General features: G+C 33.7%; 1 protein-coding gene across 1 annotated transcript; it reads left to right on the top strand.

Annotated features, from left to right (window-relative positions):
* Positions 1-12,699: 12,699 nt before the first annotated feature.
* Positions 12,700-23,220, top strand: tcea2 (transcription elongation factor A (SII), 2). Its single transcript, XM_051096772.1, is given in 11 exon segments — positions 12,700-13,007; positions 13,470-13,532; positions 14,422-14,527; positions 14,735-14,767; positions 14,770-14,824; positions 15,706-15,842; positions 16,563-16,619; positions 19,451-19,605; positions 19,699-19,845; positions 20,146-20,217; positions 22,564-23,220. Coding segments are annotated over 11 exon segments (903 nt in total). The 5' UTR covers positions 12,700-12,938; the 3' UTR covers positions 22,573-23,220.
* Positions 23,221-24,284: the final 1,064 nt, after the last annotated feature.

Below are 24,284 nucleotides of genomic sequence, written 5' to 3'. Positions count from 1 at the left end.
TTGAGGGTTTCAGAGTAAAGGTCCTTCCACACTGAGTCAGAAATTCTCGCATGTTAAAAAATAAATACTACCACATGTTGTATCAATCACATTTACACATTGCCTCCGAAACTTTTGTCCGTCATAAAAAATTCAGATCGGGTTCAGTTTTCTGCATTTTTTGCCTTTGTAGCAAGCATTTTGAGAGGTGTTTCACCAATTCTGAGCCACTGTGACTTTCTGTGCGTTACGAATTTTGACAAATGTGAAAAATCACATACTCACTGTGCAAGGACGTTAACTCTAAGAGTGCGCTGCGAAATGCTCTAGTGAAGACATTTAAGTGTAACGCAGCAAGCTCTTTGGCTGCGTATGCAACATGAACCAATCAGCTTGTGCCAAGTAGTTTATCGCTGTAAATATAATCAGTTTCAGTGTTTCCCTAGGTTCACAGCTTTGGGGGGTAGGGGGGGATGGATGGGGCAGGGGTGCCGGTGTTATGCCCAATTCTGACCCCCCGCCAGATTACTACCCCCTAGTATTGGTACGTTTAGGGTTAGGTGTGGGGGAGGGGTTAGGATTAGGGGTGGGGTTAGGATTAGGCAAATCAGGAAGCGATTTCATCAAGAGGGGTAATAATTTGGCAGGGGTCGAAAATGGGCACAACAGCGGTACCCAACAGTACTTTTTTTTTTCAGTACTTTACTCTCTTTATAATAACAAAAACATTTATTTCAGTGAAAAAAAAAAGAGTCCAAAACTCTCAATTTCAACATTTTGAACAATAGGGCCCTACAATCTTTTTCTTTTCTTTTTTTTTCAGATTTTTCTGATAATCAAACGAAGGCATTAAACATTTATTTTTAATCAAATGAAAATTAAACCCCCTTTTTTTTGGCAAACAAACAGAGGTTTACTGTTCAAATTAATACATGGAAGACAATTTGTGTGAATATTATGTTCAAAAAGCTTTAATAATAATTGTAGAATTTTTTTCTACAATTAAGTGGTTAATCTGGTTGTGGTTAATCTGGTTGTAATATTTATTTTCATTATTCTCATTTAATTGTTTTATTTAAATAAATTGAAATATATAGAGACGTACATTATAATGTACAAAAGTGACACAAGATTACTATATTTCTGTTAAACCGTACATTTATTTTAACAGGTTGCCGTGAAGTTTCTGTGTGTATACGGCATGATATGATGCTGTTTTTCTCAAATGAAATGGTAAAATTCACATGAAATGACTCTCACTGCAGCTCTGAAGATGAAGTTCATGTGTTCATGTCATCATATAATGAGACGCAGAGGCCGAAAACATGCAGGATTGATATTTAAACCGTCTTCTTGCATTTTAATATTCGCAGACATTAGTCCATATCATGATTCGAATTAAGTGACAGAGCCAATTTTGATTTATTAATCCAAAAATTGACGAATTCCGTGGCATTCTGCGCTATAGAGTAAATTCCGTTTTTATGAATCGGCCCGCGATCCCGTCCGCGTTTTCGCGGAAGAAAGACTGTAGAAGCGTTTCCATGTAGAGACAGAAATGACATGCCATCGTGTAAATAAGATAAATAACATAAGACCATTTAGTTTGTTTAATAAAAGAACAAGGTATAGACCTGTTTTGTAGGAAAGGTAACCTTAAATGACTTTTGTTGTGATCTGGCGCTATATAGAAAATAAAATCAAATAACATTAACTTGACCTTCAAGGGGGGCGGAGGAACGGAATTTCTATGAGTTTTACAAGGCATGTTAATGATTCCAGAGTTGTCACTTTCAAGTGAACTATCCCTTTAAAAGAGGAAGATGATGAAGGCAGGCGAACAGCGAGAGTGACAGGCAGCAGCCAGAGACCCTGACACAACCGGAGTCCTAACTTCGCCAGCGTCTCAGCAGAGGAAATGCACACACCTCAGGTTTACTGTCCCCCTATTCTTCTGCCGATCCCAAAGGAGAGAGAAGGAGAGAGAGAGAGAGATGAAAAAAGAAAACAGAACAAAACCAGCTAAACAAAAAAACAAAAAAGCCATGTGTGAGCGCGATGGCAGGCCGGCAGCAGGAGGAAACGTTGAATAGGAAGAGCCGTGAGGTGCGTGTGAGAGTGAGAGGGCTGACGGCTTCCCACACAGCGCCCTGCAGCACAGCAGCACAGCAACCCTGCTGAGACAGGCCAAGGGGAAGCACTCGATTCCCCTGACGGAGAGGGTCAAGGCTGGGCAGAGAGGAGGGGGTGATCAAATGAGGTGCTGCTGAAATGCTTCGGCGAGCTGAAGATGGTGTTTTCAGACAGGTAGCAAAGGAAGTGAAGCGGATCTGCTTGAGAGAGAAAGGGCTGCAATGGGTCTTGTGAAAGAAATGAAGATTGGAGTAGGAACGTGGGCCATGGAAAGGAGGTGAAAGATTAAACTGAGAGGATGAGGGTTGTTTTGGTTCTGGATTGGGGCAGCAGGGGGGGTTTCTGAAGCAGAAGGTGGGATTTGAGGTCTTGAGAGAGGGATGATGAAAAGTGTGTGTTTTTTATATTTATCTGGTTGGATGGCGGCAGGAAAACAGAAGGTTAGTGTGCCAGAGCAATTGTGATTGTTGATGTGTGTGTGATGTGTTTAATAGCTTATTGTGTGGCTGCATTATTGTACTTCCTGTTGAAGGCGAAATGCCTGTCGTGAGTCCAAAAGGGAAAACGATGATGTCATTAAAGCATCCCAGTGTGGTGCTTACTAAGGGAAGCATCACTATTACTAGTGCTCATAGGTTAGTAACGTGAGCAAACTTCTGACTCTTCATATAAAAATTCACTCACGGCGGGAGCACTAGGACAAGAAGCACTCACATTTAATTCAGAAAATGTTAAAGGGGACCTATTATGCAAGAATCACTTTTATAAGGTGTTTGAACACAGTTGTGTTTCTGCAGTGTGTGAAAACAACCAGAAGAACCAGCTCATTTGCATTTAAAGGGACAAACACAAAAACTGTGTGTTTTGGCTCATACCCTAAAAGTGTCAATTTTAACAAGCTATAAAAAGTATCTTTAGGGTATTTTGAGCTAAAACTTCATTTGCACAGAGACTTATTTTTATCTTGTAAAAGCGGGCATAATAGGTCATCTTTAAAATCTGGTTCAGTTTGGATTAATACCATACTACTCTAGTAAAGCAAAAAGCGACAGGAATAATAAAACCATTGCATGCTATGGCTGCAATGATAAATCGATGCACTGCAATTCGTGGATCATTTCTGAGATTTTCCGAATGCATTTTACGAATTAATCTAAAATCAATTCTGACCTTAGTTTTTTTATTTATTTATTTATTTTTTTTACAGAAGATAGCACTCTGATCTAGTTTTTTAACCGCAAACTCAAATGCTCACGAAGAAGAGTGCCTGTGCATTTGGGCGAGTCATGTAATTGCACCTCGGCTCAGAGTGCTTTCATGAAGCGAGATTAATGTAAACACAGCCCACTGTGTAAATCAACCTTTTCAAACTTTATGAATGATTATTTTAGGTTCAAGTGTGTGTAAGGAATTGGAAGCAAGCTGAGTACAGCTGTTTCTAAAGCAAGCAGTGCCATCTGCTGTGCAAAACTAAGCTCAGAATCATTTCTCAGAATTGATGCAGAATAATTTACTTGACTCGCGCTGCATTTTATTTTTTTCCAGCCCTACTGCATGCAATGCATTTATTCACAGGACCTCTGGTTAGTTGGGCTTTGTGGTCGAATTTTGCAAATTGAAGCACAATTCTGACCTTTTCACAATTGTGATGCGATCTGGAGAAAACCTGTTGGTTGTCACGCTGGGACGTTTTCCAGAAATTCAAAAAATAGGCTGAATGTTTTTTTTTTTTGTTGTTGTCAAAATTAGGTTTTCATTAAATTATTATTGTATAACCTCTTGTCTATCATCTTTGAAAATATCTTGACAAAATTCACTTGTTTAGTGTAAAAAATAGCGATTTATTGCAGCAAGCAGAAGTGACTGTCTTAAGAACAGGCTGCAGAGGTGCTTTCCCTTAACACCACAAAAACAGTTAACCTACCAAAATAAACCACGTAATAACCAAGTAATAAAGGTGTATCAATGCACTTTCCCCACCAATCCTGTGTAAACTACGGCACGCAAAGTTTTAGTTATTTATTTTTTAATATCGTGAGATGGCAGAGTGCAACAATGCAGTCTGAAGTACTGTAGCTGCTCACTTAAACGATCTTACTTGTCTCAATCTGCTCAATCTTGGTGATGTCAGTGCCAGACTATTTCACACCCAGAGATGAAGGATTGGATGATGAAGTTACTAAAGAGGAGGAGTCCAATGACAGTCTGTTTTATGCACAGTGCACAAACAGCTGCTTTGCACTCTCTTTTCCAATTGTAAACTATATTGGTGCTATCTAAACATACAAGGGGTGATGAAAAGTTTAGAGACTATGCCCATGATAAACAACAACAAATGTCCTTTTCAGGGTAACGTTAGTCTGTTTGTGTAATGATGCAGAATAGTGCTCCTGACAGACAGCTCCCGTTAAACCCGTGAAGTAAAAGTGTAACCCCCCTTACTTTAAACCCGTTTTTCTCAAAATCCCATTTCTGAAAATCGTAGCTATCAGCCAACTTAAGATAGCCATAACTTTTATGTTCAAGCTATGAACAAAATAAAAAATGTTTTGGAAAGGGCTTGAACCCAGCTTTCATATGGTATCAAAACCTAAAAAAAGTCAAAATTTCACCATGTGTTGGGTTTTCCTAGATTGCATCATAATTGTGTTATATATGCACCTGCAATCTTTTAAAGAGACAGCAGTTCACCCAAAAAATTTAATTCTGTCAGCATTTACTCACTCTCATGTTGTTCCAAACTTCAATCAATGGGACCCACAACAAGCTCTAAAAAAGACATAAAGGTTGGTGTTGTTACTGTTCACTAAAGCTATTAAAAATCTGTTTTACTGTTAAAAAAAACTGTGACATTTACTGTAAAATACCAGCAGCTGTGGTTGCCAGAACTTTTCCGTAAAAATAAAAAAACATTTTATGTTTTACAGTTAGGTTTAAATAATGAAATAACCTTTCATTTAACAACATTAGATGTCAGAAAAAAACACTAATGTACACATCTGATTAGAAACTACTAAGAAACCTAGTTATTTAAACAAAAAAGCATCAAATGTGAAGTGTCATGGAATTTTGGAAACGAAAAATTTACGGGTTTTTACTGTAAGTTATACAATGACTTTTTCTTTTTCACTTCCAAAAACCGTGATTTTAACAGTACTGTAAAATTACATTAAATGTAATCATAGTTATGCACCGTATATAGAACAGAAACTTACTGTCAACCAATTTTACTGTAGCATTTTTACAGTCTTTTACTGATATAAAATCATGCACAATTTTTTAACTAAAAAAAAAGCTAAATTTAAAAAAAAAACTTATAAAACTGTGAAAGAATTACAAAAAATTAAAATACAAATAAAAACTAAAACACATATCAAAATTACTAAAACTAAATGTGGAAATGGAATTCTAAATATTAATAAATGCTCCCATTTACATATTACACTAATATCAAATAAAATAACACTAATAAAACTAGAATGAAATTAGTCAACAAGACTTAATCACAACATAATCAATGTATGATAAAAAATGAACTTTATGATTTTATTTATTCCCCTTTAAATCAAAACAAATCAACATACAAGAACCAATGAGGTTTGACAATAGCTGGATTAATTTATTATTAATTTATATTTAAGGTTGTAATACTGCAAAGTACTGTAATTTTGTATCATTTTACATAGTCTATTAATGACATTTACACCACTGTTCAAAATTGTGTGGTCGATAATATTTTTTAAAATGCTTTTGAAAGAAGTCTCTCTCTCTCTTTGATAGAAATACAGCAAAAACAGTAATAATGTCAAATATTATTACAATTTCAAAAAACAGTTGTCTATTTGAATATATTTTAAAATGTAATTTATTCCTGTGATGGCAAAGCTGAATTTTCAGCATCATTACTCCAGTCTTCAGTGTCACACGATTCTTCAGAAATCATTCCAATATGTTGATTTGCCGCTCAAGAAACATTTCTGATTATTATCGATGTTGAAAACAGACATGTTTTGTGAAAATCATGAGACATGTTTTCAGTTGTAAAAATCTACTGTCAGTTTTAAATACGTCCTAAAAAGAGGAGTGTAAATAATAAAGTCAGCGCTAACCAGGGCAGTCCGGAAAGCAAACACAACTAATATGTTTGTTTATAGGCTCCGTGTCCTGCAGAATCAACTTGACTTTTTGTTGTGGTCTATTTCAGGATGAAAACGATCAGAGCAGAACTGTAATATGTGGGCTCCGCAGATCACCGCTGGCCTAAAATCGCTTTCCCAGCACATCAAGAGCAGGCCTGGGGCTGTTCCTGCAGTCCTACAGACACTGTTTTATGTGTTCTGATACATGTGTTAAAAATCAAGAACATGCACTTTCCTTTCAGACGGAGAGGACCCTTGACAGAGAAGAGGAGAATGCTTCTTTGTCTCTAATAAGATCTTGGATGATGTTCAGTCCCCTTCTCCCTAACTTTTTATGTAACTCATCATTCGCTTCGACCAGGCTCACATGTTTTACGGTATCTCACTGCCTGAGAGTGAAAAACACCATGAAAAATTACTATAGACATTAAATATGGCATCGACTGGAGTTTGTTATCATATTGAGGACGGCCAGGGAAAGATACATTTGTTACAAAGGTAACATGAGAACACGGTTCAGCAACAACTGCACAAAAACAAAAGCCTTCGCGGAGAAGAAGAAATGCAGCAGTGAGCTAAATAAACACAATTAGCTCTCATTTAGGTCAAGCAGATTCGCTGCATCTAACATTCGCATTCTGCTTTCGTCGGTGCCTGAGATATTTGTGCGTGTCGGCCCGTGCCAGGGCCATCTTGCATCATTCGCCCTTAATAAACACATACCAACGTGCTTACAGTAACGCTACAGCACATATGACGATTTTCCAAGCCCTGGGTTTCTTTCCTCAAACTGTTTGCAATTATACATAGGCTTTTTGACTGCACTGGACAGGTCGCTCTCACTCGTTGTTAAATTTCCTCTGTTAAGAGGATGTAGGTTTGGGACTAGAAGTGGTCAGCATCTGATTTCAATTTGAAAGTGCTTATTGACAGAGTGATCTGTTTAAACTCAGCACACATGATATTGCCTGCATGAGATGTCACAGCTCTTTCACTCGCTCTCTTTCTCCCACTCAAACTCACTCAGTTCCCCTTTAAACAGAACCAAACAAACGTACACGCTTGAAACTATTAAAATCAATAGGGATTACTGGGAGAAGCTTTTAAATGTAGTGTATTATATGTATCACACTTCAATGGAAATATTACCAAAATTACATGAAAGTTACGATGAGATATTTTGATGTAATATGCATATTTTTAGAACAAAAAAGCTTTGGTGAGATCACTTGATTATTGCAACCACAAAACCATATAAATATTATGATCTCGAGACATTTTAATACTTATATGATCATTCTTATTACAACAAAACTAAATCAGTGTTATGATGTTATACATTTGGATATATTCTGATTTCATTATCAAGGCCTGCTTTAAGCATTCTAATAATTTATCTTATCTTCCAAATATAAATACAGTTACATCACAAGATTAATGAAGCATATACAACAAATAAACTGTGAACTTAAGCAAACTACTGTTAATCAGAATACATTACAGTGCTCATCTTTTTAGCTATTTTACTTTTTTAAAGAGAGCTTCTTAAAGGAGCTAGCAAAAAGCTAGACTTTAATTAGAATTCAATTAATTAAATTAAATTATTAAAATGAATTATTACAAAAAAAGTTTATTTGGTATAAAACATTGTTTGTTTGCTTTTTTTAATTAAAGAGAACATTTGTTGAGAAATATTCTTATGAAAAATGTAAAAAACAAAACAAAACAAAACAAAAAAAGTATCCTTATTTAGAAGTGTTAAGAAAAAAAAAAAATCATAATTATGAAAAAAAAGACAATATAATCTATAGTCCTAAAAAGTTTTTTTGTTTTAATTAATGGGAAAATGGCAAATTTGTCAATAAATATTTTCTTAAGAATTTTTTTTGTTTTGTTTTAAATCCTAAAAACTGAGTTTTAAAATCAACATTTTTTAAAAATAAAATATTCATAAAATATTCTGAAAAAAGTTTTAAGAAAAATGTCAGCATTATAATAATAAATTATTGTCAGTATACTATAATGTCAGAAATTCTTATTTCTTTCTTTTAACTGGTATAAAATGTTATTCATATTTATATATATGAATAACTTCATTTATAATATCTATCTATCTATCTATATATATATATTTAAGGTGCATTGTTTTTTAAGTAATGGGGAAATAGCAAAACTGTTAAAAAATATTCTTTAAAAAAAGTTTTTTTTTTTTCTTACTGGTATATAAAATGTTTTTCAGTGTTTTATAGATTTTTTTTTTTTTTTAGTTATTTTTTTATTTTTGGGAAAATGGCAAAATTCTTAATACATTTTCTTAAAAAAGAGTTTTACAGCAACATGTCATGAAAAAGTGTTAAGAAAAAAATGTCAACATTATAATCCTAAAAAAAATTATGACAGTATAATCTATAACGTCAAGGCAGAAATTCTTATTTCTTTCTTCTTACTGGTATTACATGTTTTTCAGATTTTTTTTTTTTCGTTTTGTTTTTTAAAAGGTATTTTTTATTATCGGGAAAATGGCAAAATTCTTAACAAATATTCTTAAGTAAAATAATAATAAAAAAAAGTCCTAAAAAGAGTTTTTATATAATGGGGAAATTGTTAATAAATATTAACAAAAATATTAAATATTGTTAATTTTTTTTAATATATATAAAAAGGTATTTTTTAATTAATGGACAAATGGAAAAATTATTAAATTCTTAAATATTTTTAAAAAAAAAAAGTCCTAAAAAAGTGTTTTAAGTCAACATTTGTTATAAAATGTTAAGAAGAAAAATGTTGAGACAATATGTCAACATTACATGTCTACATTATTTTAAAACATAATGACAATATAATCTATCATGTCAAGACAGAAATTCTTATTTGTTTCTTCTAACTGGTATAAAATGTTAATATTTAAAAAAAAAACGCAAATTGTTTTTTATATAATACATTTTTAATAAATAAAAGAGTCCTAAAAAGAGTTTAAGTCAACATTTGTTGTAAAATGTTATGAAAAAGTGTTAAGACAAAATGTCAGCATTATAATTATAAAAAAAAAAAAAATTGATGACAATATAATCTATACTTTCTCATTTAAGATAAATTTGACCCCATGCCTCGTAATGACAGATTAATGGTCGGCAACAGCCTCACACTGATAAGCCGAGTGAAATAAACACACACCTCAATCAATCAGCACATTTCTAAACCACACAAAAAGTCCAAAGTAAGAATGGCCAGCCTGTATCACTCTAAATAGAGACTGTATGGCAGGAACAGGGCATGTACCAGCGAGCCAGTCGGGCTGCCTTAACCCAGTCCAGTTATAATCAGAGATGACCTCAGCAGGGTGATGAAGACCGGGTTTCCTGCCCGAGTGACTGAGGCCTGAGCTGGTCGTTTCGGGGACTTCCCTCCCCCCCTCTGAACACATTCCCTCAATGCTGAGGTGGGGTTTCCTCAGCTGGAGAACATGCCACTCTGTCACCTTCACTCATATATAAAGGCTTCAACCCCTTATGTGCACATACCGTGGGTTCAACAGGGCATTATGGGACGTTAACGCTCATAATTCTGATTCAGCGTGTCACTATTGTTTGCAATGCCACTTGAAATGCAAAAATCTGTATCGATCTGGTTTCAAAATGAAAAATACTGGACCAAAAAAACAGTCTTAAGTACAACATATATTTGTAGCAATAGCCAAAAATACATTGTATACATTCTTTTATGCCAAAGTCATTAAATTACCTACCGTTAATATATCAAAACTTAATTTTTGATTATTAGTATGCATTGCTAAAAACTTCTTTTGGACAACTTTAAAGGTATATTTCTTAATATTTAGATTTTTTTGCACACTCAGATTTCAGATTTTAAATAGTTGTATCACAGCCAAATATTCTCCTATCCTAACAAACCATACATCAATGGAAAGCTTATTTATTTTTCAGATGATGTATAAATCTCAATTTTAAAAAACTGACCATTATGACTGGTTTTGTGGTCCAGGGTCACATGTGTTAATGTAATATTTTCTTTACTTCACCAATACATTTTTTAGTAACTACATTTTGTGCATCTTTTATCACAAACTCACTTCTTGAATGCCACTTAAACTACTTATTTTGAATCAAACGTTATTTTAAATAAATAAAATTGCAGCATATATCTCTCATTATTTTTTCTGATTAATTTAAGTCAATCAATCAATAACTTTCTTGCATTAAACAACAAAACACCAAAAATGGCAACTGCAAATTAAAATTTAAAATGAATGAATTTGGATTTAGCATCACTGTACCCTTATAGAAAACAATGTGTGTGAGCGGCTAAATCTCAGAAAGTGGCTAATATTTTTAACAAGTTTTATTCATAATTTTTTTTTAAAATTGCTGGCTGTTTAACATGCTTCAAAGGCTAAAGTGAATGGCTTTTTACCAAAAACAGGTCCAAAAAATGACCTTGTAATGACAGTGTAAGGGTTAAAATAAATGTCACTTAGTTTGATATTTTGTTGTTTAACACAGTGCCATGAATGCTTTTTTATTTGTGGTTTAGGTGGTCAAATACTTTAGCACTTTTGTTACAATGACGCCCTCTACTGATAAAATCCAGTGTCTGTTACACCTCACAACACACAACACACAACACACAACACACTGTAGGTCAAAATAATACTAGCCTCATTTTGCAAAGATTTGAGTGAACACATACATTTTTTCATAATAATGTATCCCTTATCATGATGTCGAGGCATGCTTAATGTGTTAATAAATGACAACATGGAACTTCTAGATACTTTGAAGAATGCTGGTAATCAAAACCAAAATATTTGTCAGGTGCAGAAATGAAAACTCCCAAACAAAGAACTCACCGAATGTAGTTGTAAAAAGGCATGTGGCTTGACAACCACAAATCCTGACAAGAGATCTGGAAAATGAGCAGCAAGGAACAATAGTCACTGTTTTGCTAAAAATGATCCATATTTTTGCTAAGTACAATTCCGAATCTTTGCCATTTAGCAAGTTTTAATGTTTATACTGATTCAATAGTTTTTTTAATTTAAGTAAGTGGGTAATAAATGAAAGACTAATGAACAGTACAGCAGATATAAAAAATGAAATGTGGTGCTCGTTGTGTGTATTACGTAAACTATAAACCAACCATTGTCATGATAAGGTTAATCACTCCTGTATTTATCTATTAGCTTCATTTTAAAGGGCAGACTCTTAAATTAAACTTGTAAAAAAAACTTAAATAATAAATTAAATTAAAGGGCATTGAGTCTATTAGCAAAATAAAATGTCAAAGTTGTTTACCAAATGTTTTTATGAAAATGGTCTGGATAAAAATATCAGAACTATTAGTTTGTTAGGATTGATAGAAATACGGTTTTACATTTTTAGCAAAGTTTGTGTTTGACTGCCCTAGGAAAAAAATATTTTAAAAATTAAAATGCATTTATTTTACACTACGTAGCCTATAGTTCAAGTCTATTAGCTTATTCACTGACATATCACTCAAGACATACTGATATACAAAATTGTAATTAAACTTTAATTAAAGTACTGCTTGTGCACAATGCACATTTCTTAATTTTAAGCTTAAGATATGTTTTAATGTCACTGTTTGGGATTGCATGATCTTTAAATATCGGTCTTTAAATGCAAAATATGTAAAGTGTACCTGAAATATACTTGCAATAGTCCCACTTTAGCACAATCATATATACACTCAGCACTACTTCCGCACAATTAAAGTGCATTAAGTACTTTAAGTAAATTAGTTTACTTTAAATATACCAGTTTAGTATACTAAAAGTACAACTGCAGGGTAATTTTATTAAATACATAATAAGTAAATGTATCTGTAAAATATTTAGCATGAAATAAATGCATTTTAAATACATTTTAGTATATTTATTGTACACTAGGGTGCTTTTGCGTTTATTCATATTAACTCCAATTCCCATAACACCCTGCTTCAACACAGACTCGATAGACAGTCCGATTCATTTCCGAGAATCGGTTCTTTTGAACAGCGCTTTCAAAAAACAGCTTCTAAGAAACGATTCGATGACTTTTGTTACTTTTGTCATCAGGTGATCAATGAAATGTTCTAAACCTTTCAGTGCAGTCACATATTTTTGTGTATTATTCTTTCAAATGTGTTTATTGTAATTCAACTTGCCCTAGTTCAGTTTGTTGCAGCCATGACAAAACATTCGTGATTCTGATATTGACAAAACTACCATACAATTAGCTCATAAACAATTCGAAGACATAATTCATTTGCAACACTGCCACTATTAAAGTAACTTATCTTTCGTGTCACTTTTCGTGACTGCTCATTGCGAATTAAACGTGTCAGAAAAAAACCGCGGTTGTTGGTTTCCTGTGAGTCGGTTGTTGACTCGAGAACCGCTCTTAATCGATTCAGTCTGATTCGTGAACGAATCGTTCAGACCGACTTAATGAACAGGTTAATTTGATTCTTTCTAAAGATTCGACTGAAAAGAACGACTCGCTAGATTCGAACATCGCTATACAACATTCTAGAGCGGAGAGAAAGCCAGTGGATTCCTCTCATACTGCCGCTAAAAGAGAAAGAGACACACAGAGAGACGGGCGCATTTTCCCACATAAATGGAGGCACGGCCATCGGGCGCCATCAAACAGCCCTAAACCTGTAAACATGGTGAAGGACCAAGAAGTGGAGCGCATCGCAAAGAAGCTGGACAAAATGGTGCATAAGAAAAACACTGTAAGTGTGACACATTTGCTGTAGCATCTGGAAAACAGGTAGGAGAGAGAGCTGTTGATTTCATCCACGCGTTTGTTTCTGTTTGTCTTCGTTAAACAAGCAGGAGATGTAGTTTCTGTTTGTGATTATCACCTGTTTCATCCTCATCCAGACAACCGCTGTGCTCTTATTGGCTAATCTTCATGCACAATCGGCTTTTACTCTTATGTTTGAAGCGTTTGTGTACTGTGATGAGCTGGCAGCTGGTTGTTCTCCAAAATTCTCCAGTGCAAACAAAAGACTCATTTAAGCCAACACTTCACACCAGTCAGTCCCAGTTTGGTCCCCAAAACAAGCATTTATGTGCAGACTGCCTGTGTTTTTCTATGAGCCAACCTATAGTTGAAGAAGCCAGTGTTTACTAATGCGTTTGAGAAGTTGTTGTGTAACTGTCTTTTCTCCTCGCTGTGTTTTTGTCTTCAGGATGGTGCCATTGACCTGCTTCGGGAGCTGAAGAACATGAAGATGTCTTTGGAGACCCTACAGGTATCTCAGCAGGACTGCAGACAACGTCTGTGGGCAGAGCATGTGCTAGGCTGAATTACATAATCATGGCTTTTTCTTCCAGTCAGGGAATCCCAGGCTGCTGCTCTCATTGGCTGTGTTTGGAATGGCATACTGCTCGTACTGTTTCTGCAGCGTGTAAAATGTAATCAGTGCTTAGTATGCAAAAATCATGCATGCATAGAATATCCAGATGACCTGTGTTTTCCAAATGCATATTGCATGGAATACTGTATACCACAATGCAATTGTGCTCAACCTTCAGTTTCCAGTTTGGATGTTGTACCAATATATTTTCACTCATTATTTGATCATATTGCCAAAAGTTACATCATTTTTTAAAATGCAAAGTTATCTCTTTTCTGTAGCTCAGATGCATGTTGCATAGACTGAATGTTGCACACTTTTTCATATGCTTTTTAAAAATACTAGTATACACAGTACATAACCCTGGAATGGATGTATTCAGTATGGTCGGAGTTAATGTACAGACAAATTGGCTTATTAGTCCCTGAAATTCAAACACAGCAGAGCAGTGATACGCAGAATTTTTACTTAGAAGGAAAAAACATCCTAGAGCTGTGTTTTAGTCTTTCCAGATCAGTGCATGATTAAAACAGTAAAGGTTATCATGCCTAGCAATAAAACATAATGCGTTTCAATAGCTGAAAATCATAAGTGGTCATTTGCTTGTACTGCATGTAGAATGATCAAGTAGTCAAAGCATCATAATTGGCTATTCTATATGGTTATTTATAACACTTCAAAAATGTATGTAGTGAGTTACAGTGCATCACAAAATGCTTGTTGTCATAGTTATATTTAATGTACCAAATGTGATCTCTCTGTTTCATTGCGGTCCACGGTGCAGTCGACGCGGATCGGGATGTCGGTGAATGCGGTGCGCAAACAGAGCTCGGATGAGGAAGTGCAGACACTGGCCAAATCACTCATCAAGACCTGGAAGAAACTGCTGGGTACTGCATCCCTATTCACACTCACACAGCTTAAAAAGACAGTGTTTGACTTACTTTAGAGTCATTGACAATGATTGACTGAAAAATGTCCTTCTAAAAAGCGGTGGGACGAAGCTGCCTGTCTTAAGGATGCAAACTTGTTGATAGTGAATGCAGTGAGCATGTGTTCTGATATTAATTCTGGACTGTTAATCTACTTTTGTGTAGATGGTTCTGAGGGTAAATCGGAGGAGAAAAAGGAGGATCTCCTCTTCAGTCCTCGTCTTCTAAAGACTGTCCTGGATCCAGCGACACCAGGTATGTGGAATCTAACCGTTAACGGTAATAAAGTCGAAATGTTACGAAATTAAATTACAAGAATTAAATTAAAGTAATGTTTTGAGAGTTTAGCCTGTGCATGCAAATGGCCTGGAGCACCGGTTGCCAGGCCACCTTAATTTATTTGAATATATTTGGGATTATTAGCAGAAATCATACCATGTGTCATACATGCAGGGACAGTATACTTGAAAATAATATTTCACGTCTTCAATTGCATTCATTAGGCCTATTTGTAATGCGCCAGCCATCCAATAATAGCAATACGCTTTGTGCTTCTGGTACTTTAATATAAAACAAAGTCTCAGTTTTCAAAATCTGTCAGTTTTGTAGCAAAAATTAATGCATTAATGTGTTTTTCACGCTCATTAATGTGGCGGGACAGATCGCTTTATAATTTTGACTTTTATGGAAATATGTCGACTTTATTCTCGTAGTTTCAACTTTATTCTCATAATTATTCCTATAACAACTTTAATCTCACTGTTAAATTTAAAGATAACAAATAACACCTGCTGCAATGGCATTCATATTTATTTGACATAATATTTATTTACTAAATACACAATAACACAATTTGAAAATGGGCCATGAAAATAAATTGAACTTAATGGAAAAAATAAATGTAAAAAAAAAATACAATAATAGCATTTTTTTTATTCATTAGTCCTAATACATTATTTTTTACAAGTGTATTTAACAGTATTATTCATTTAACAATATTAACAATATGCATTTCTTTTAAAAACATGAATAAAAAGTGATCAAACACTTATTCCGGTGTATTTGTGTTTATACAATACATATTATTTTAAGTAGTATTACAAAACATTGTAATGTTGTTACTTTTTGTTGTCTAGTAACAAGCCGGAGACACCAAAAACTCCCACCACCCCTGTCACCCCCAAATTCACCACCTTCCCACCTGCACCCGTCACGACGGACAGTGTGCGCACTAAATGCAGAGAACTGCTTGTGGCGGCCCTACAGACTGATGGTAAGTGCTGAACCTGTTCAGCTAGTTATTAATGCACTGAAATTTCCAAAATAAAAGTTACTTTCACTCAAGTTCATTGTACTTGATATAAAAAGTCATTAAGTAAAATTAAAGAAACTAAAATATTCATTTAAGTAAATGTATTTTTGCAAAAGATGACTATGGGGGAGATTTCTTAGTGTTAGGATTTAAAATTAGAGTTGAGTTAAAGGGTTAGTTCACCCCGAAATTAAAATTCTGTCATTAATTACTCATTCTCATGTTTTTCCAAATGTGTAAGACCTTCATCTTTGGAACACAAATTAAGATATTTTTGATGGAATCCAAAAGCTTTCTGACCCTGTATAGACAGCAAAGCAACTACAATGTTCAAGGCGCAGAAAAGTAGTAAGGGCATCCTTAAAGTAGCACGTGTTGTGATACTCTCATGAACACATGGCGGAGACTGACACAGACACCACTGATGTCACATGAACTTTTTATGTCATTACTACCTTTCTGAGCCTTGAACGTGCTAGTTGCGTTGCTGTCTATGGAGAGTCAGAAAGCTCTTGGATTTCATCAAAAATATCTTAATTTGTGTTCCAAAGATGAACGAAGGTCTTACGTGTTTGGAACAACATGAGGGAGAGTAATTAATGACAGACCTTTCATTTTTGAGCGAACTATCCCTTTGAAGTTAATTTGAGTTGATTTATTCTTTGTGTGTTTTTTCTTCAGGTGATTACCAGACAATCGGTGTAGACTGTGAACATCTGGCAGCACAGATTGAAGATTATATCCTTCTCATTACCAAAAGCTACATTAGCTAGTGTTATGCCGGGATGCTCATCGGTGGTATAGATAGAAAACCATGAGAAAGCTATTCATTTACATTTCTATTAATCTTGAAAATGTTTTACTTGAAGGTACTGGATCTGTGGAAGTATGAGATTTGAAATCTGCCATCTTTGCTCAATGCCAGTTGTTTCTTAACTAATCACTTGAGCCATTGAGCCATAAATGAGCCAAATCACTGAAGCTGCAGGAAAAATACATCACATAGCTGATGGCACCATAAGAACATACCGTCCCAAGCCTTGCACTAGTGACTTTCCTGAGCTGTAAAAGCTTCTGAACAGTAAAAAAGTAAAATGCTTTTAAGAGCCCTTCAAAATATGACATTTTTAAAACAAATACTATAACATACAGTACTGTTTAAAAGTTTAGGGTCTGTAAGTTTTTGTTTGTTTGTTTCTAAAAAAAAGTTTTATTTGAGCAAAAATACAGTAAAAACAGTAAAACTATGAAATATTATTACAAATTCAAAATAACTGTTTTTTATTTAGTCTTCAGTGTCACATAATCCTCCTTTAGAAACCATTCTAATATGCTGAATTGCTGCTCAAGAAATATTTCTAATGATCAATATTGAAAATCTTTTGCTGCTTAATATTTTTACAAGAACAGCGTTTATTTAAAATAAATCCTTTGCAACAATGTAAATTTCTTTTACTGTCGCTTCTGATAATATAATGCATCCTTCTGAAGTACCACGGTAATGTATAAAATGTTGGCATTAATATTTTGCTTGCAAAAAAAGGTCAGAATTAGTGTTGCACGATATACCGGTACTTAAAAAGCATCACGATACCCTGCTTTTAAAAACGGTATGATTCCACATTTTACTAGTACCGGTACATTCAGAATGCAAACTATCATCATATATAATGAAGACCCTAAAGGTCTTCACAGCAACCTGTCAAAATAAAAGTTCGATTTAACTAGACAGTCAGAAATATGTTAATATATTACTTAATGTAAAAATGGTACTACTACTAAAAATAAAAATGTTATTACAACGTTTAAAGAATATTTACCAGAATTTATTTACCAGAAAATTGTAAATGCATAACACAGTATTTCTGAAATAAATAAATAGCCTATAATAAATTAATTCTTTATCAAATCCAATTATCCTTTGTAACTTCATTAGACATGCTTTTGATTATTAAAATGTAATGAAACGATTAAAATATAATCCAGAAAATTAATTGAAAACAGAGATTCACAAACAAAACTGAAACTGAGAAAAATAATAAAACGTATTTCATAGGACCTTAAAAACTTAATTCTTGTTATAAATAAATTGCTGTTAAATTCTGCAAGTTTCATGATTTTAATTAAGTAGACATGCTTTTTGAAAACCTTTTTTTAATGTAACCATTAAAATGAGTGTAGAAAAATTAAAAATGGAATTTAGGAAAAAATAAAACCTCTTTTATAGAGCCCTATTTATTTCATTTGTGTCTTTTGTTTTATTGTAGTTGTCCTTTAGTTTGTTACTTGCATCTAGGTTCTTATTAATAACAAAGATAAAGTGACTACACTGTAAAAAATAAAAAAACAATTTGTTGAGTCAGCTTAAAATAATTTGTTACCCTGCTGCCTTAAAATGTTAAGTTCAGTCAATTAAAATAAGTTTAATCAACTTGAAATGTTAAGTTGTACTAAGTAACAACTTAGATATTTGTGTTTGCTAAACTTAACATATGGGTAAGTAACCCAGCTGCCTTAAAATTTTAAGTTGATTCAACTCAAATATCTAAGTTGTCACTTTGTATAATTTAACATTTCAAGTTGAATAAACTTTTTTTGAGTTGACTGAACTTAAAATTTTAAGGCAGCCAGGTTACAAATTATTTTAAGCTGACTCAACAAATTGTTTTTTACAGTGTATGTTGTGATGTAAATTGTTCTTGTGAAATAAAATTACTGTATCATGAAATAAGATTTAGCTTTATCCTTTAAGCTAACTTAACAATATAGCAAAGATCTGAATTTGGATCATATATTATTCAATTACTTTTCCTGTTGTTCTGTTTTTTCGTGGTACACTGTAAAAAACAATTTGTTGAGTCAACTTAAAATAATTTGTAACCTGGCTGCCTTAATTTTAAGTTCAGTCAAATCAAAAAAAGTTTATTCAACTTGAAATGGTAAATTATACTAAGTGACAACTTAGATATTTGAGTTGAATCAACTTAAAATTTTAAGGCAGCTGGGTTACTTAACCATCTGTTAAGTTTAGCACACACAAATATTGTTGTTACTTAGTACAACTTAACATTTCAAGTTGACTAAACTTATTTTAGTCGACTGAACTTAAAATTTTAAGGCAGCAGGGTAATTATTTTTAATAATAAAATAAGGATTATTTTAAGCTGACTCAACAAATTGTGTTTTTTATTTTTTACAGTGTATCGGTTCAGTAGTAGTATTGTGATATTTTGGACAGGAATCGTATGGAAGTCAAAATTTTGGTATTGTGACAACACTAGTCAGAATACACAACTTTTGCCTATAAATTGTGTGCTTTTAACATCTACCAGTAGCGGCAATAATAATCAGCCAAACGTTGACCTTTTACTTCAAACAAACAGTGCAATGTTTTGATTGTGCCACAGTGTTTACACTTTTTCGTTTGCCTAGAATGGTTTACTAACAGTGCTCTTGCTGCAAAAGGCAAAAGTAATGTAACATTTAAAAACAATGCATGCTTCATCATTAAAGGAGAATGTAAAATAATGCAACCAAATTTGTACTTCCTTGACTGTACTTCATGACACGTATCTACCAGGAGTTCAAGTCCACCGACATGAAGTACAAAACCAGACTGAGGAGTCGCATCTCAAACCTCAAGGACCAGAAAAACCCAGACTTGCGCCGGAACGTCCTGTGCGGCAACATCTCTCCAGACCGCATCGCCAGCATGACCGCAGAGGTACGTTTAGGTCTGATTTTGGCTTGTGAAGTGTTAAATTGCAGTTTTTCTGCAGGATTTGAAATGTGTTTGTGTTAATTGTGTGTTTGGCAGGAGATGGCAAGCGCAGAGCTGAAAGAGATCAGGAAAGCGCTGACCAAGGAGTCTATTCGAGAACATCAGCTCTCCAAAGTGGGCGGCACAGAGACTGACATGTTCGTCTGTGGAAAATGCAAGGGCAAGAACTGCACTTACACTCAGGTATGCTGTTACAACATCTTACTTAAGACTGTTTTATAACCAGAGATGTTTATACTTGCCCTCATTATCGAAACAACTATCAATCTGAAGCATGAGAAATGGGTTACAAATACAGTCCTTCCAAAAGTATTTGTACATTTAAACCATAGTTTCTGAAACACAAACAGCCCTGCATTTCTGTGCTCGGAGCAAATTTGCACAAGTCTTTGCTTCGCCTGCATGTCTGAAAAAAAGTTTGCAAGTGGGCTTAAACTGCATTGAAGCATGAAATGAGCAGGAATGCAAAATCTCTCTCCGCAGGTCCAGACACGCAGCGCAGATGAACCCATGACCACCTTCGTGCTGTGCAACGAGTGTGGAAACCGGTGGAAGGTAAGAATCTCCCTACACACCTGGCTGTATAAAAGCCATCGGTTGATGTGTAATCTGGCCTGCTGAAGACCATGAAACTTTCACATCCATTACATGACCGTATTACAGCTTTGGTACAATGTAGCCACACAGTGGCAGTATTTACTAACTGTAGGCAAACTTGCAAAAAAAAGTGTACCAGCATAACTGACTGCATGAATATGTATGTATATATATATATATATATATATATATATATATATATTTTTTTTTTTTTTTTTTTTATTAAATATTTGATGCCATTAATATTTAAATGCACTACCAGTCAATAGTTTTTGAACAGTAATTTTTTTTTGTTTTTAAATAATTCTCTTCTGCTCACCAAGCCTGCATTTATTTGATCCAAAATACAGCAAAAGTAGTATTGTTGTGAATATTTTTACTATTTAAAATAACTTCTTTCTATTTGAATATATTTTAAAATGTAATTTATTCCTGTGATCAAAGCTGAATTTTCAGCATCATTACTCTTCAGTGTCACATGATCCTTCAGAAATCATTATAATATGCTGATTTGCTGTTCAAGAAACTTTTTTTTTTTTTTTTTTTTAAACAGTTGAGTAAATTTTTTTTTTTTTTTTTTTTTTTTCAGGATTCTTTGAATAGAAAGATCCAAAGATCAGCATTTATCTGAAATAAAAAGCTTTTGTAACATCATACACTATTCAAAAGCTTGGAGTCAGTATAATTTATAGAAAAGAAATTATAGAAATTAATACTTTTATTTACAGGGTTCGTACAAGGTGGGTAAAGTGCTTGAAGTACTTGAATTTGACTTTTTGAAATTTAAAGCTTGGAAAACCCTTGAAAATAGCAATATTTCTGAAGAGGTACTTGAAAAGTACTTGAATTATCGAAAGACTGTATCTATAAAAAGTGTTTAATTATTTCAAGAAGCACATATCTTTTTTTTTTTTTTTATACGCAAAATTCACACAGTTTAAAAAAACGGCACATATTTCAATTAATGTCATAAAACCAGTGAGCTAAGCCTGTAGTAGTACTGACAATGTCGTGTAAAACAGGGCTGAAGATGCGAAAAGAGGAATAGATGAAGTGAATCAATTGAGTCATTTACTGTTTCGATTGATTCAAACTCATGACTTAGATAATTTATTTCAATCAGTTCACTAGTAAAAACTAGCAAAAAGTCTAATTAAAAGAGCCATTCGATTTAGAATTTTGACAATGCTTTTTATGACTTTAAAAAGCACGTAGTGATGGGTGAAACAGAGCTTGTTTGAAACTCCGAATCACTTAAACCATGCAAAATGATTCACTGTTTCGAAGTGCTCCAATCGGATTGTGTATCACAAATCATTTGGTTCAGATCGGGACTTCGGAACGATTTCGCAAATTTTTTTTCTGATGTTTTTTTCTTAATTACTACAATTTTTTTTTTTTTTTTTTTTTTTTTTTTTTTTTTTTAATAAGTGAAATCTCTGATTCAAGTCAGAAAAGTAAAGAAAAATCAGAAAAGTAGTGCTTAAAGTCCTTGAATTTCATTTTACAGTATCTGTATGAACCCTGTATTTAGCAAGGATGCTTTAAATTGGTCATTTCAGATAAATGCTGTTCTAATCTATTCATCAAATAAACCTAAAACCATCAATCAACATCAATCATCAATCAACAGAATAATACTAAATGTTTTTTGAGCAGCAAATCAGAATATTAGAAGGATTTCTGCAGGATCATATGACTGGAGTAATGATGCTAAAAATTCAGCTTTGAAATCACAGAAATAAATTACATTTTAAAATATATCCAAATAGAAAGCAGTTATTTTAAATAGTAAAAATATTTCACAATATTACTGCTTTTGCTGTACTTCGGATCAAGTGGTGGTGAGCAAAGAAGACTAATTTAAAAAGTTTTCAAAAAAAATCTTACTGTTCAAATACTTTTGACTGGTAGTGTGTTATACATATTTTATATATATAAAAATGAAATATATATATATATATATATATATAAATATATAAATATATAAATATAAATATATAAATATATAAATATAAATATAAATTAATAATTATACAATATTCAGTGATTTTAGAGCAGACTGCCACTAAGAAATATTCACAAAATACAAAGTGTGAATGGATACATAATACATGTTCAGTATATTTAGAAGAAAAGGTATCAAAAATCTTGGGATTTTGTTTCTCAGGTCAGTGTTTTAAGGATGTTTTGATATTTTTATTAGGAAACAAGCTACTCAATATTTTCCACTAGTTGTTTTTCTTCATTTATAAATCTTTTAATCTTGTATATTCATTTGTCTCCTGTTTTCTTTCTTCATAGTTTTGTTAAAGACTAAAGTGAGCAGGATTCTTCATATGAAGAGATGACCTGAATTCATAGTGCAAGAAAATGTGTTTTTTCTTTTGAGAAAAAAACAAACCTGATGTCTTTATTCTTTTTTTTTTATACATGCATTTTCATAGCTTTGTAATATATAACGAGTGTCGCTTTTTCAAAAAGCTGTTTCTGTATTTTTTTTCTTTTCCTTTTTTACTGGTGTAATATTCATGCCTTTCATGCACTGCCGATAACTTAGGCCTAGTATCTCAGCTGGCTTGTTCAGTCTTGCTTTGCCTTTTGATATAGCGCTTGTGCCTTTCTGCTCTATGAGTGCCAAGTAATTGCTGAAAGAATTTGTACAAATTCATACTTTTTTTTTTTCTTATTTGGGAACATGTGCTTTTCATATGTATATGCAGTTTATGCACTTCGCAGATGATTTATTTAACCAAATCTTAAATGGTTGGTTGCTTTTCCAGAGTTTAGAAAGACGTAAAGGAGTACGGTTAATATTTGAGCCTTAGTGTAGGCGGTAGCTTGCTGCTTCTTGTAGAGAACCAGACAAGGAGAGAAACAGAATGTAGTACATAATTGAAGGTTCATATGTATTGTATGAATAATTGGACTGTTCTGTCTCAGTAAATCTGGCTAAGAATATTTTGTGGTTTGAGTGTGTTTTTGTGTGCATGTGTGTGTTTGATTAGGGAACAGGAACAGGTCAGTCAAACTTCGAATGCCATATTTGGAGTCATTCTGAAGTCATATGATGATGAACAGAACTCATTTAGTCATTACATTTTTTTTTTAAAATGTTTTTAAAGTCTATTCAGAAAATACACAAATTTGTGATATAATATTATAATTTTAAATAGCTGTTTTCTGTTTGAAAATATCTTAAGATGTAATTTATTCTTGTGACGCAAAACTGAATTTTCAGCATCATTACTCCAGTCTTTAAGGTGCTTTTTTGTCATTTTGGACAGCCCTCATCCGCTTTCACAATATCATTGTATGGAAAAAATTTCAGAACATCCTTAAAGATATTTGTGTCCCACAAAATCCACCAATAGTCAAATTAAGTTAAATGAAGGTGAGGAAATATAAACTAAGCAATGCTTGTTTTTATTGTGCTTCACATGTTTTCCACTAGAGGGAGCAATCAGCCAATTCTCACAACTCTGAGTGAACAGCTGTGTTCCAGTGTCATCATTTGTCTGCTGTATTAACTGAACTTTGTTTTATGATCTGATGAAGCTGATGTTTTAATCCAGCGTTTGATCTTCTTGATCCTGAGGACTTGCGCATGAAACCGCTGCTATATTTTGAAAACTTCCCAGTAGCGTCGTTCTCGTATTGCGAAGCTAATCTTAATCAAATCTGAGAATAGAACTGACCCTCTGTGACTTGCGTAAGGCACAGCTGGTGAAATATGTCTGGCCTTTGCCTGAGCGGTAATTTTCTCCAAGCTGTCACAACATTTCTTAATTACGCCGACTGAAAATAAATGCCGTCAGATCTGGTTTTGGATTGAGGAGATCAGTGAAGGCGCTCGGGGACGCTCCTAAATAACACTACGTTTGGGTTTAGACCCAACCCAACCTGTTATGGGTTGGAGGGAATCTTCCAAACAACTGTCTCCACTGAGGCTCCACAGAGGCTAAATAGCTCCCAGGCATAGGGGGAATGAAAGGGTCAGTAGGCAAGAGCTTTGATCTGCTGAT

Source organism: Labeo rohita, chromosome 23 (genome assembly GCF_022985175.1).
Source record: "Labeo rohita strain BAU-BD-2019 chromosome 23, IGBB_LRoh.1.0, whole genome shotgun sequence".
Taxonomy (NCBI): domain Eukaryota; kingdom Metazoa; phylum Chordata; class Actinopteri; order Cypriniformes; family Cyprinidae; genus Labeo; species Labeo rohita.
This window is presented reverse-complemented; position numbering and strand designations above follow the sequence as displayed.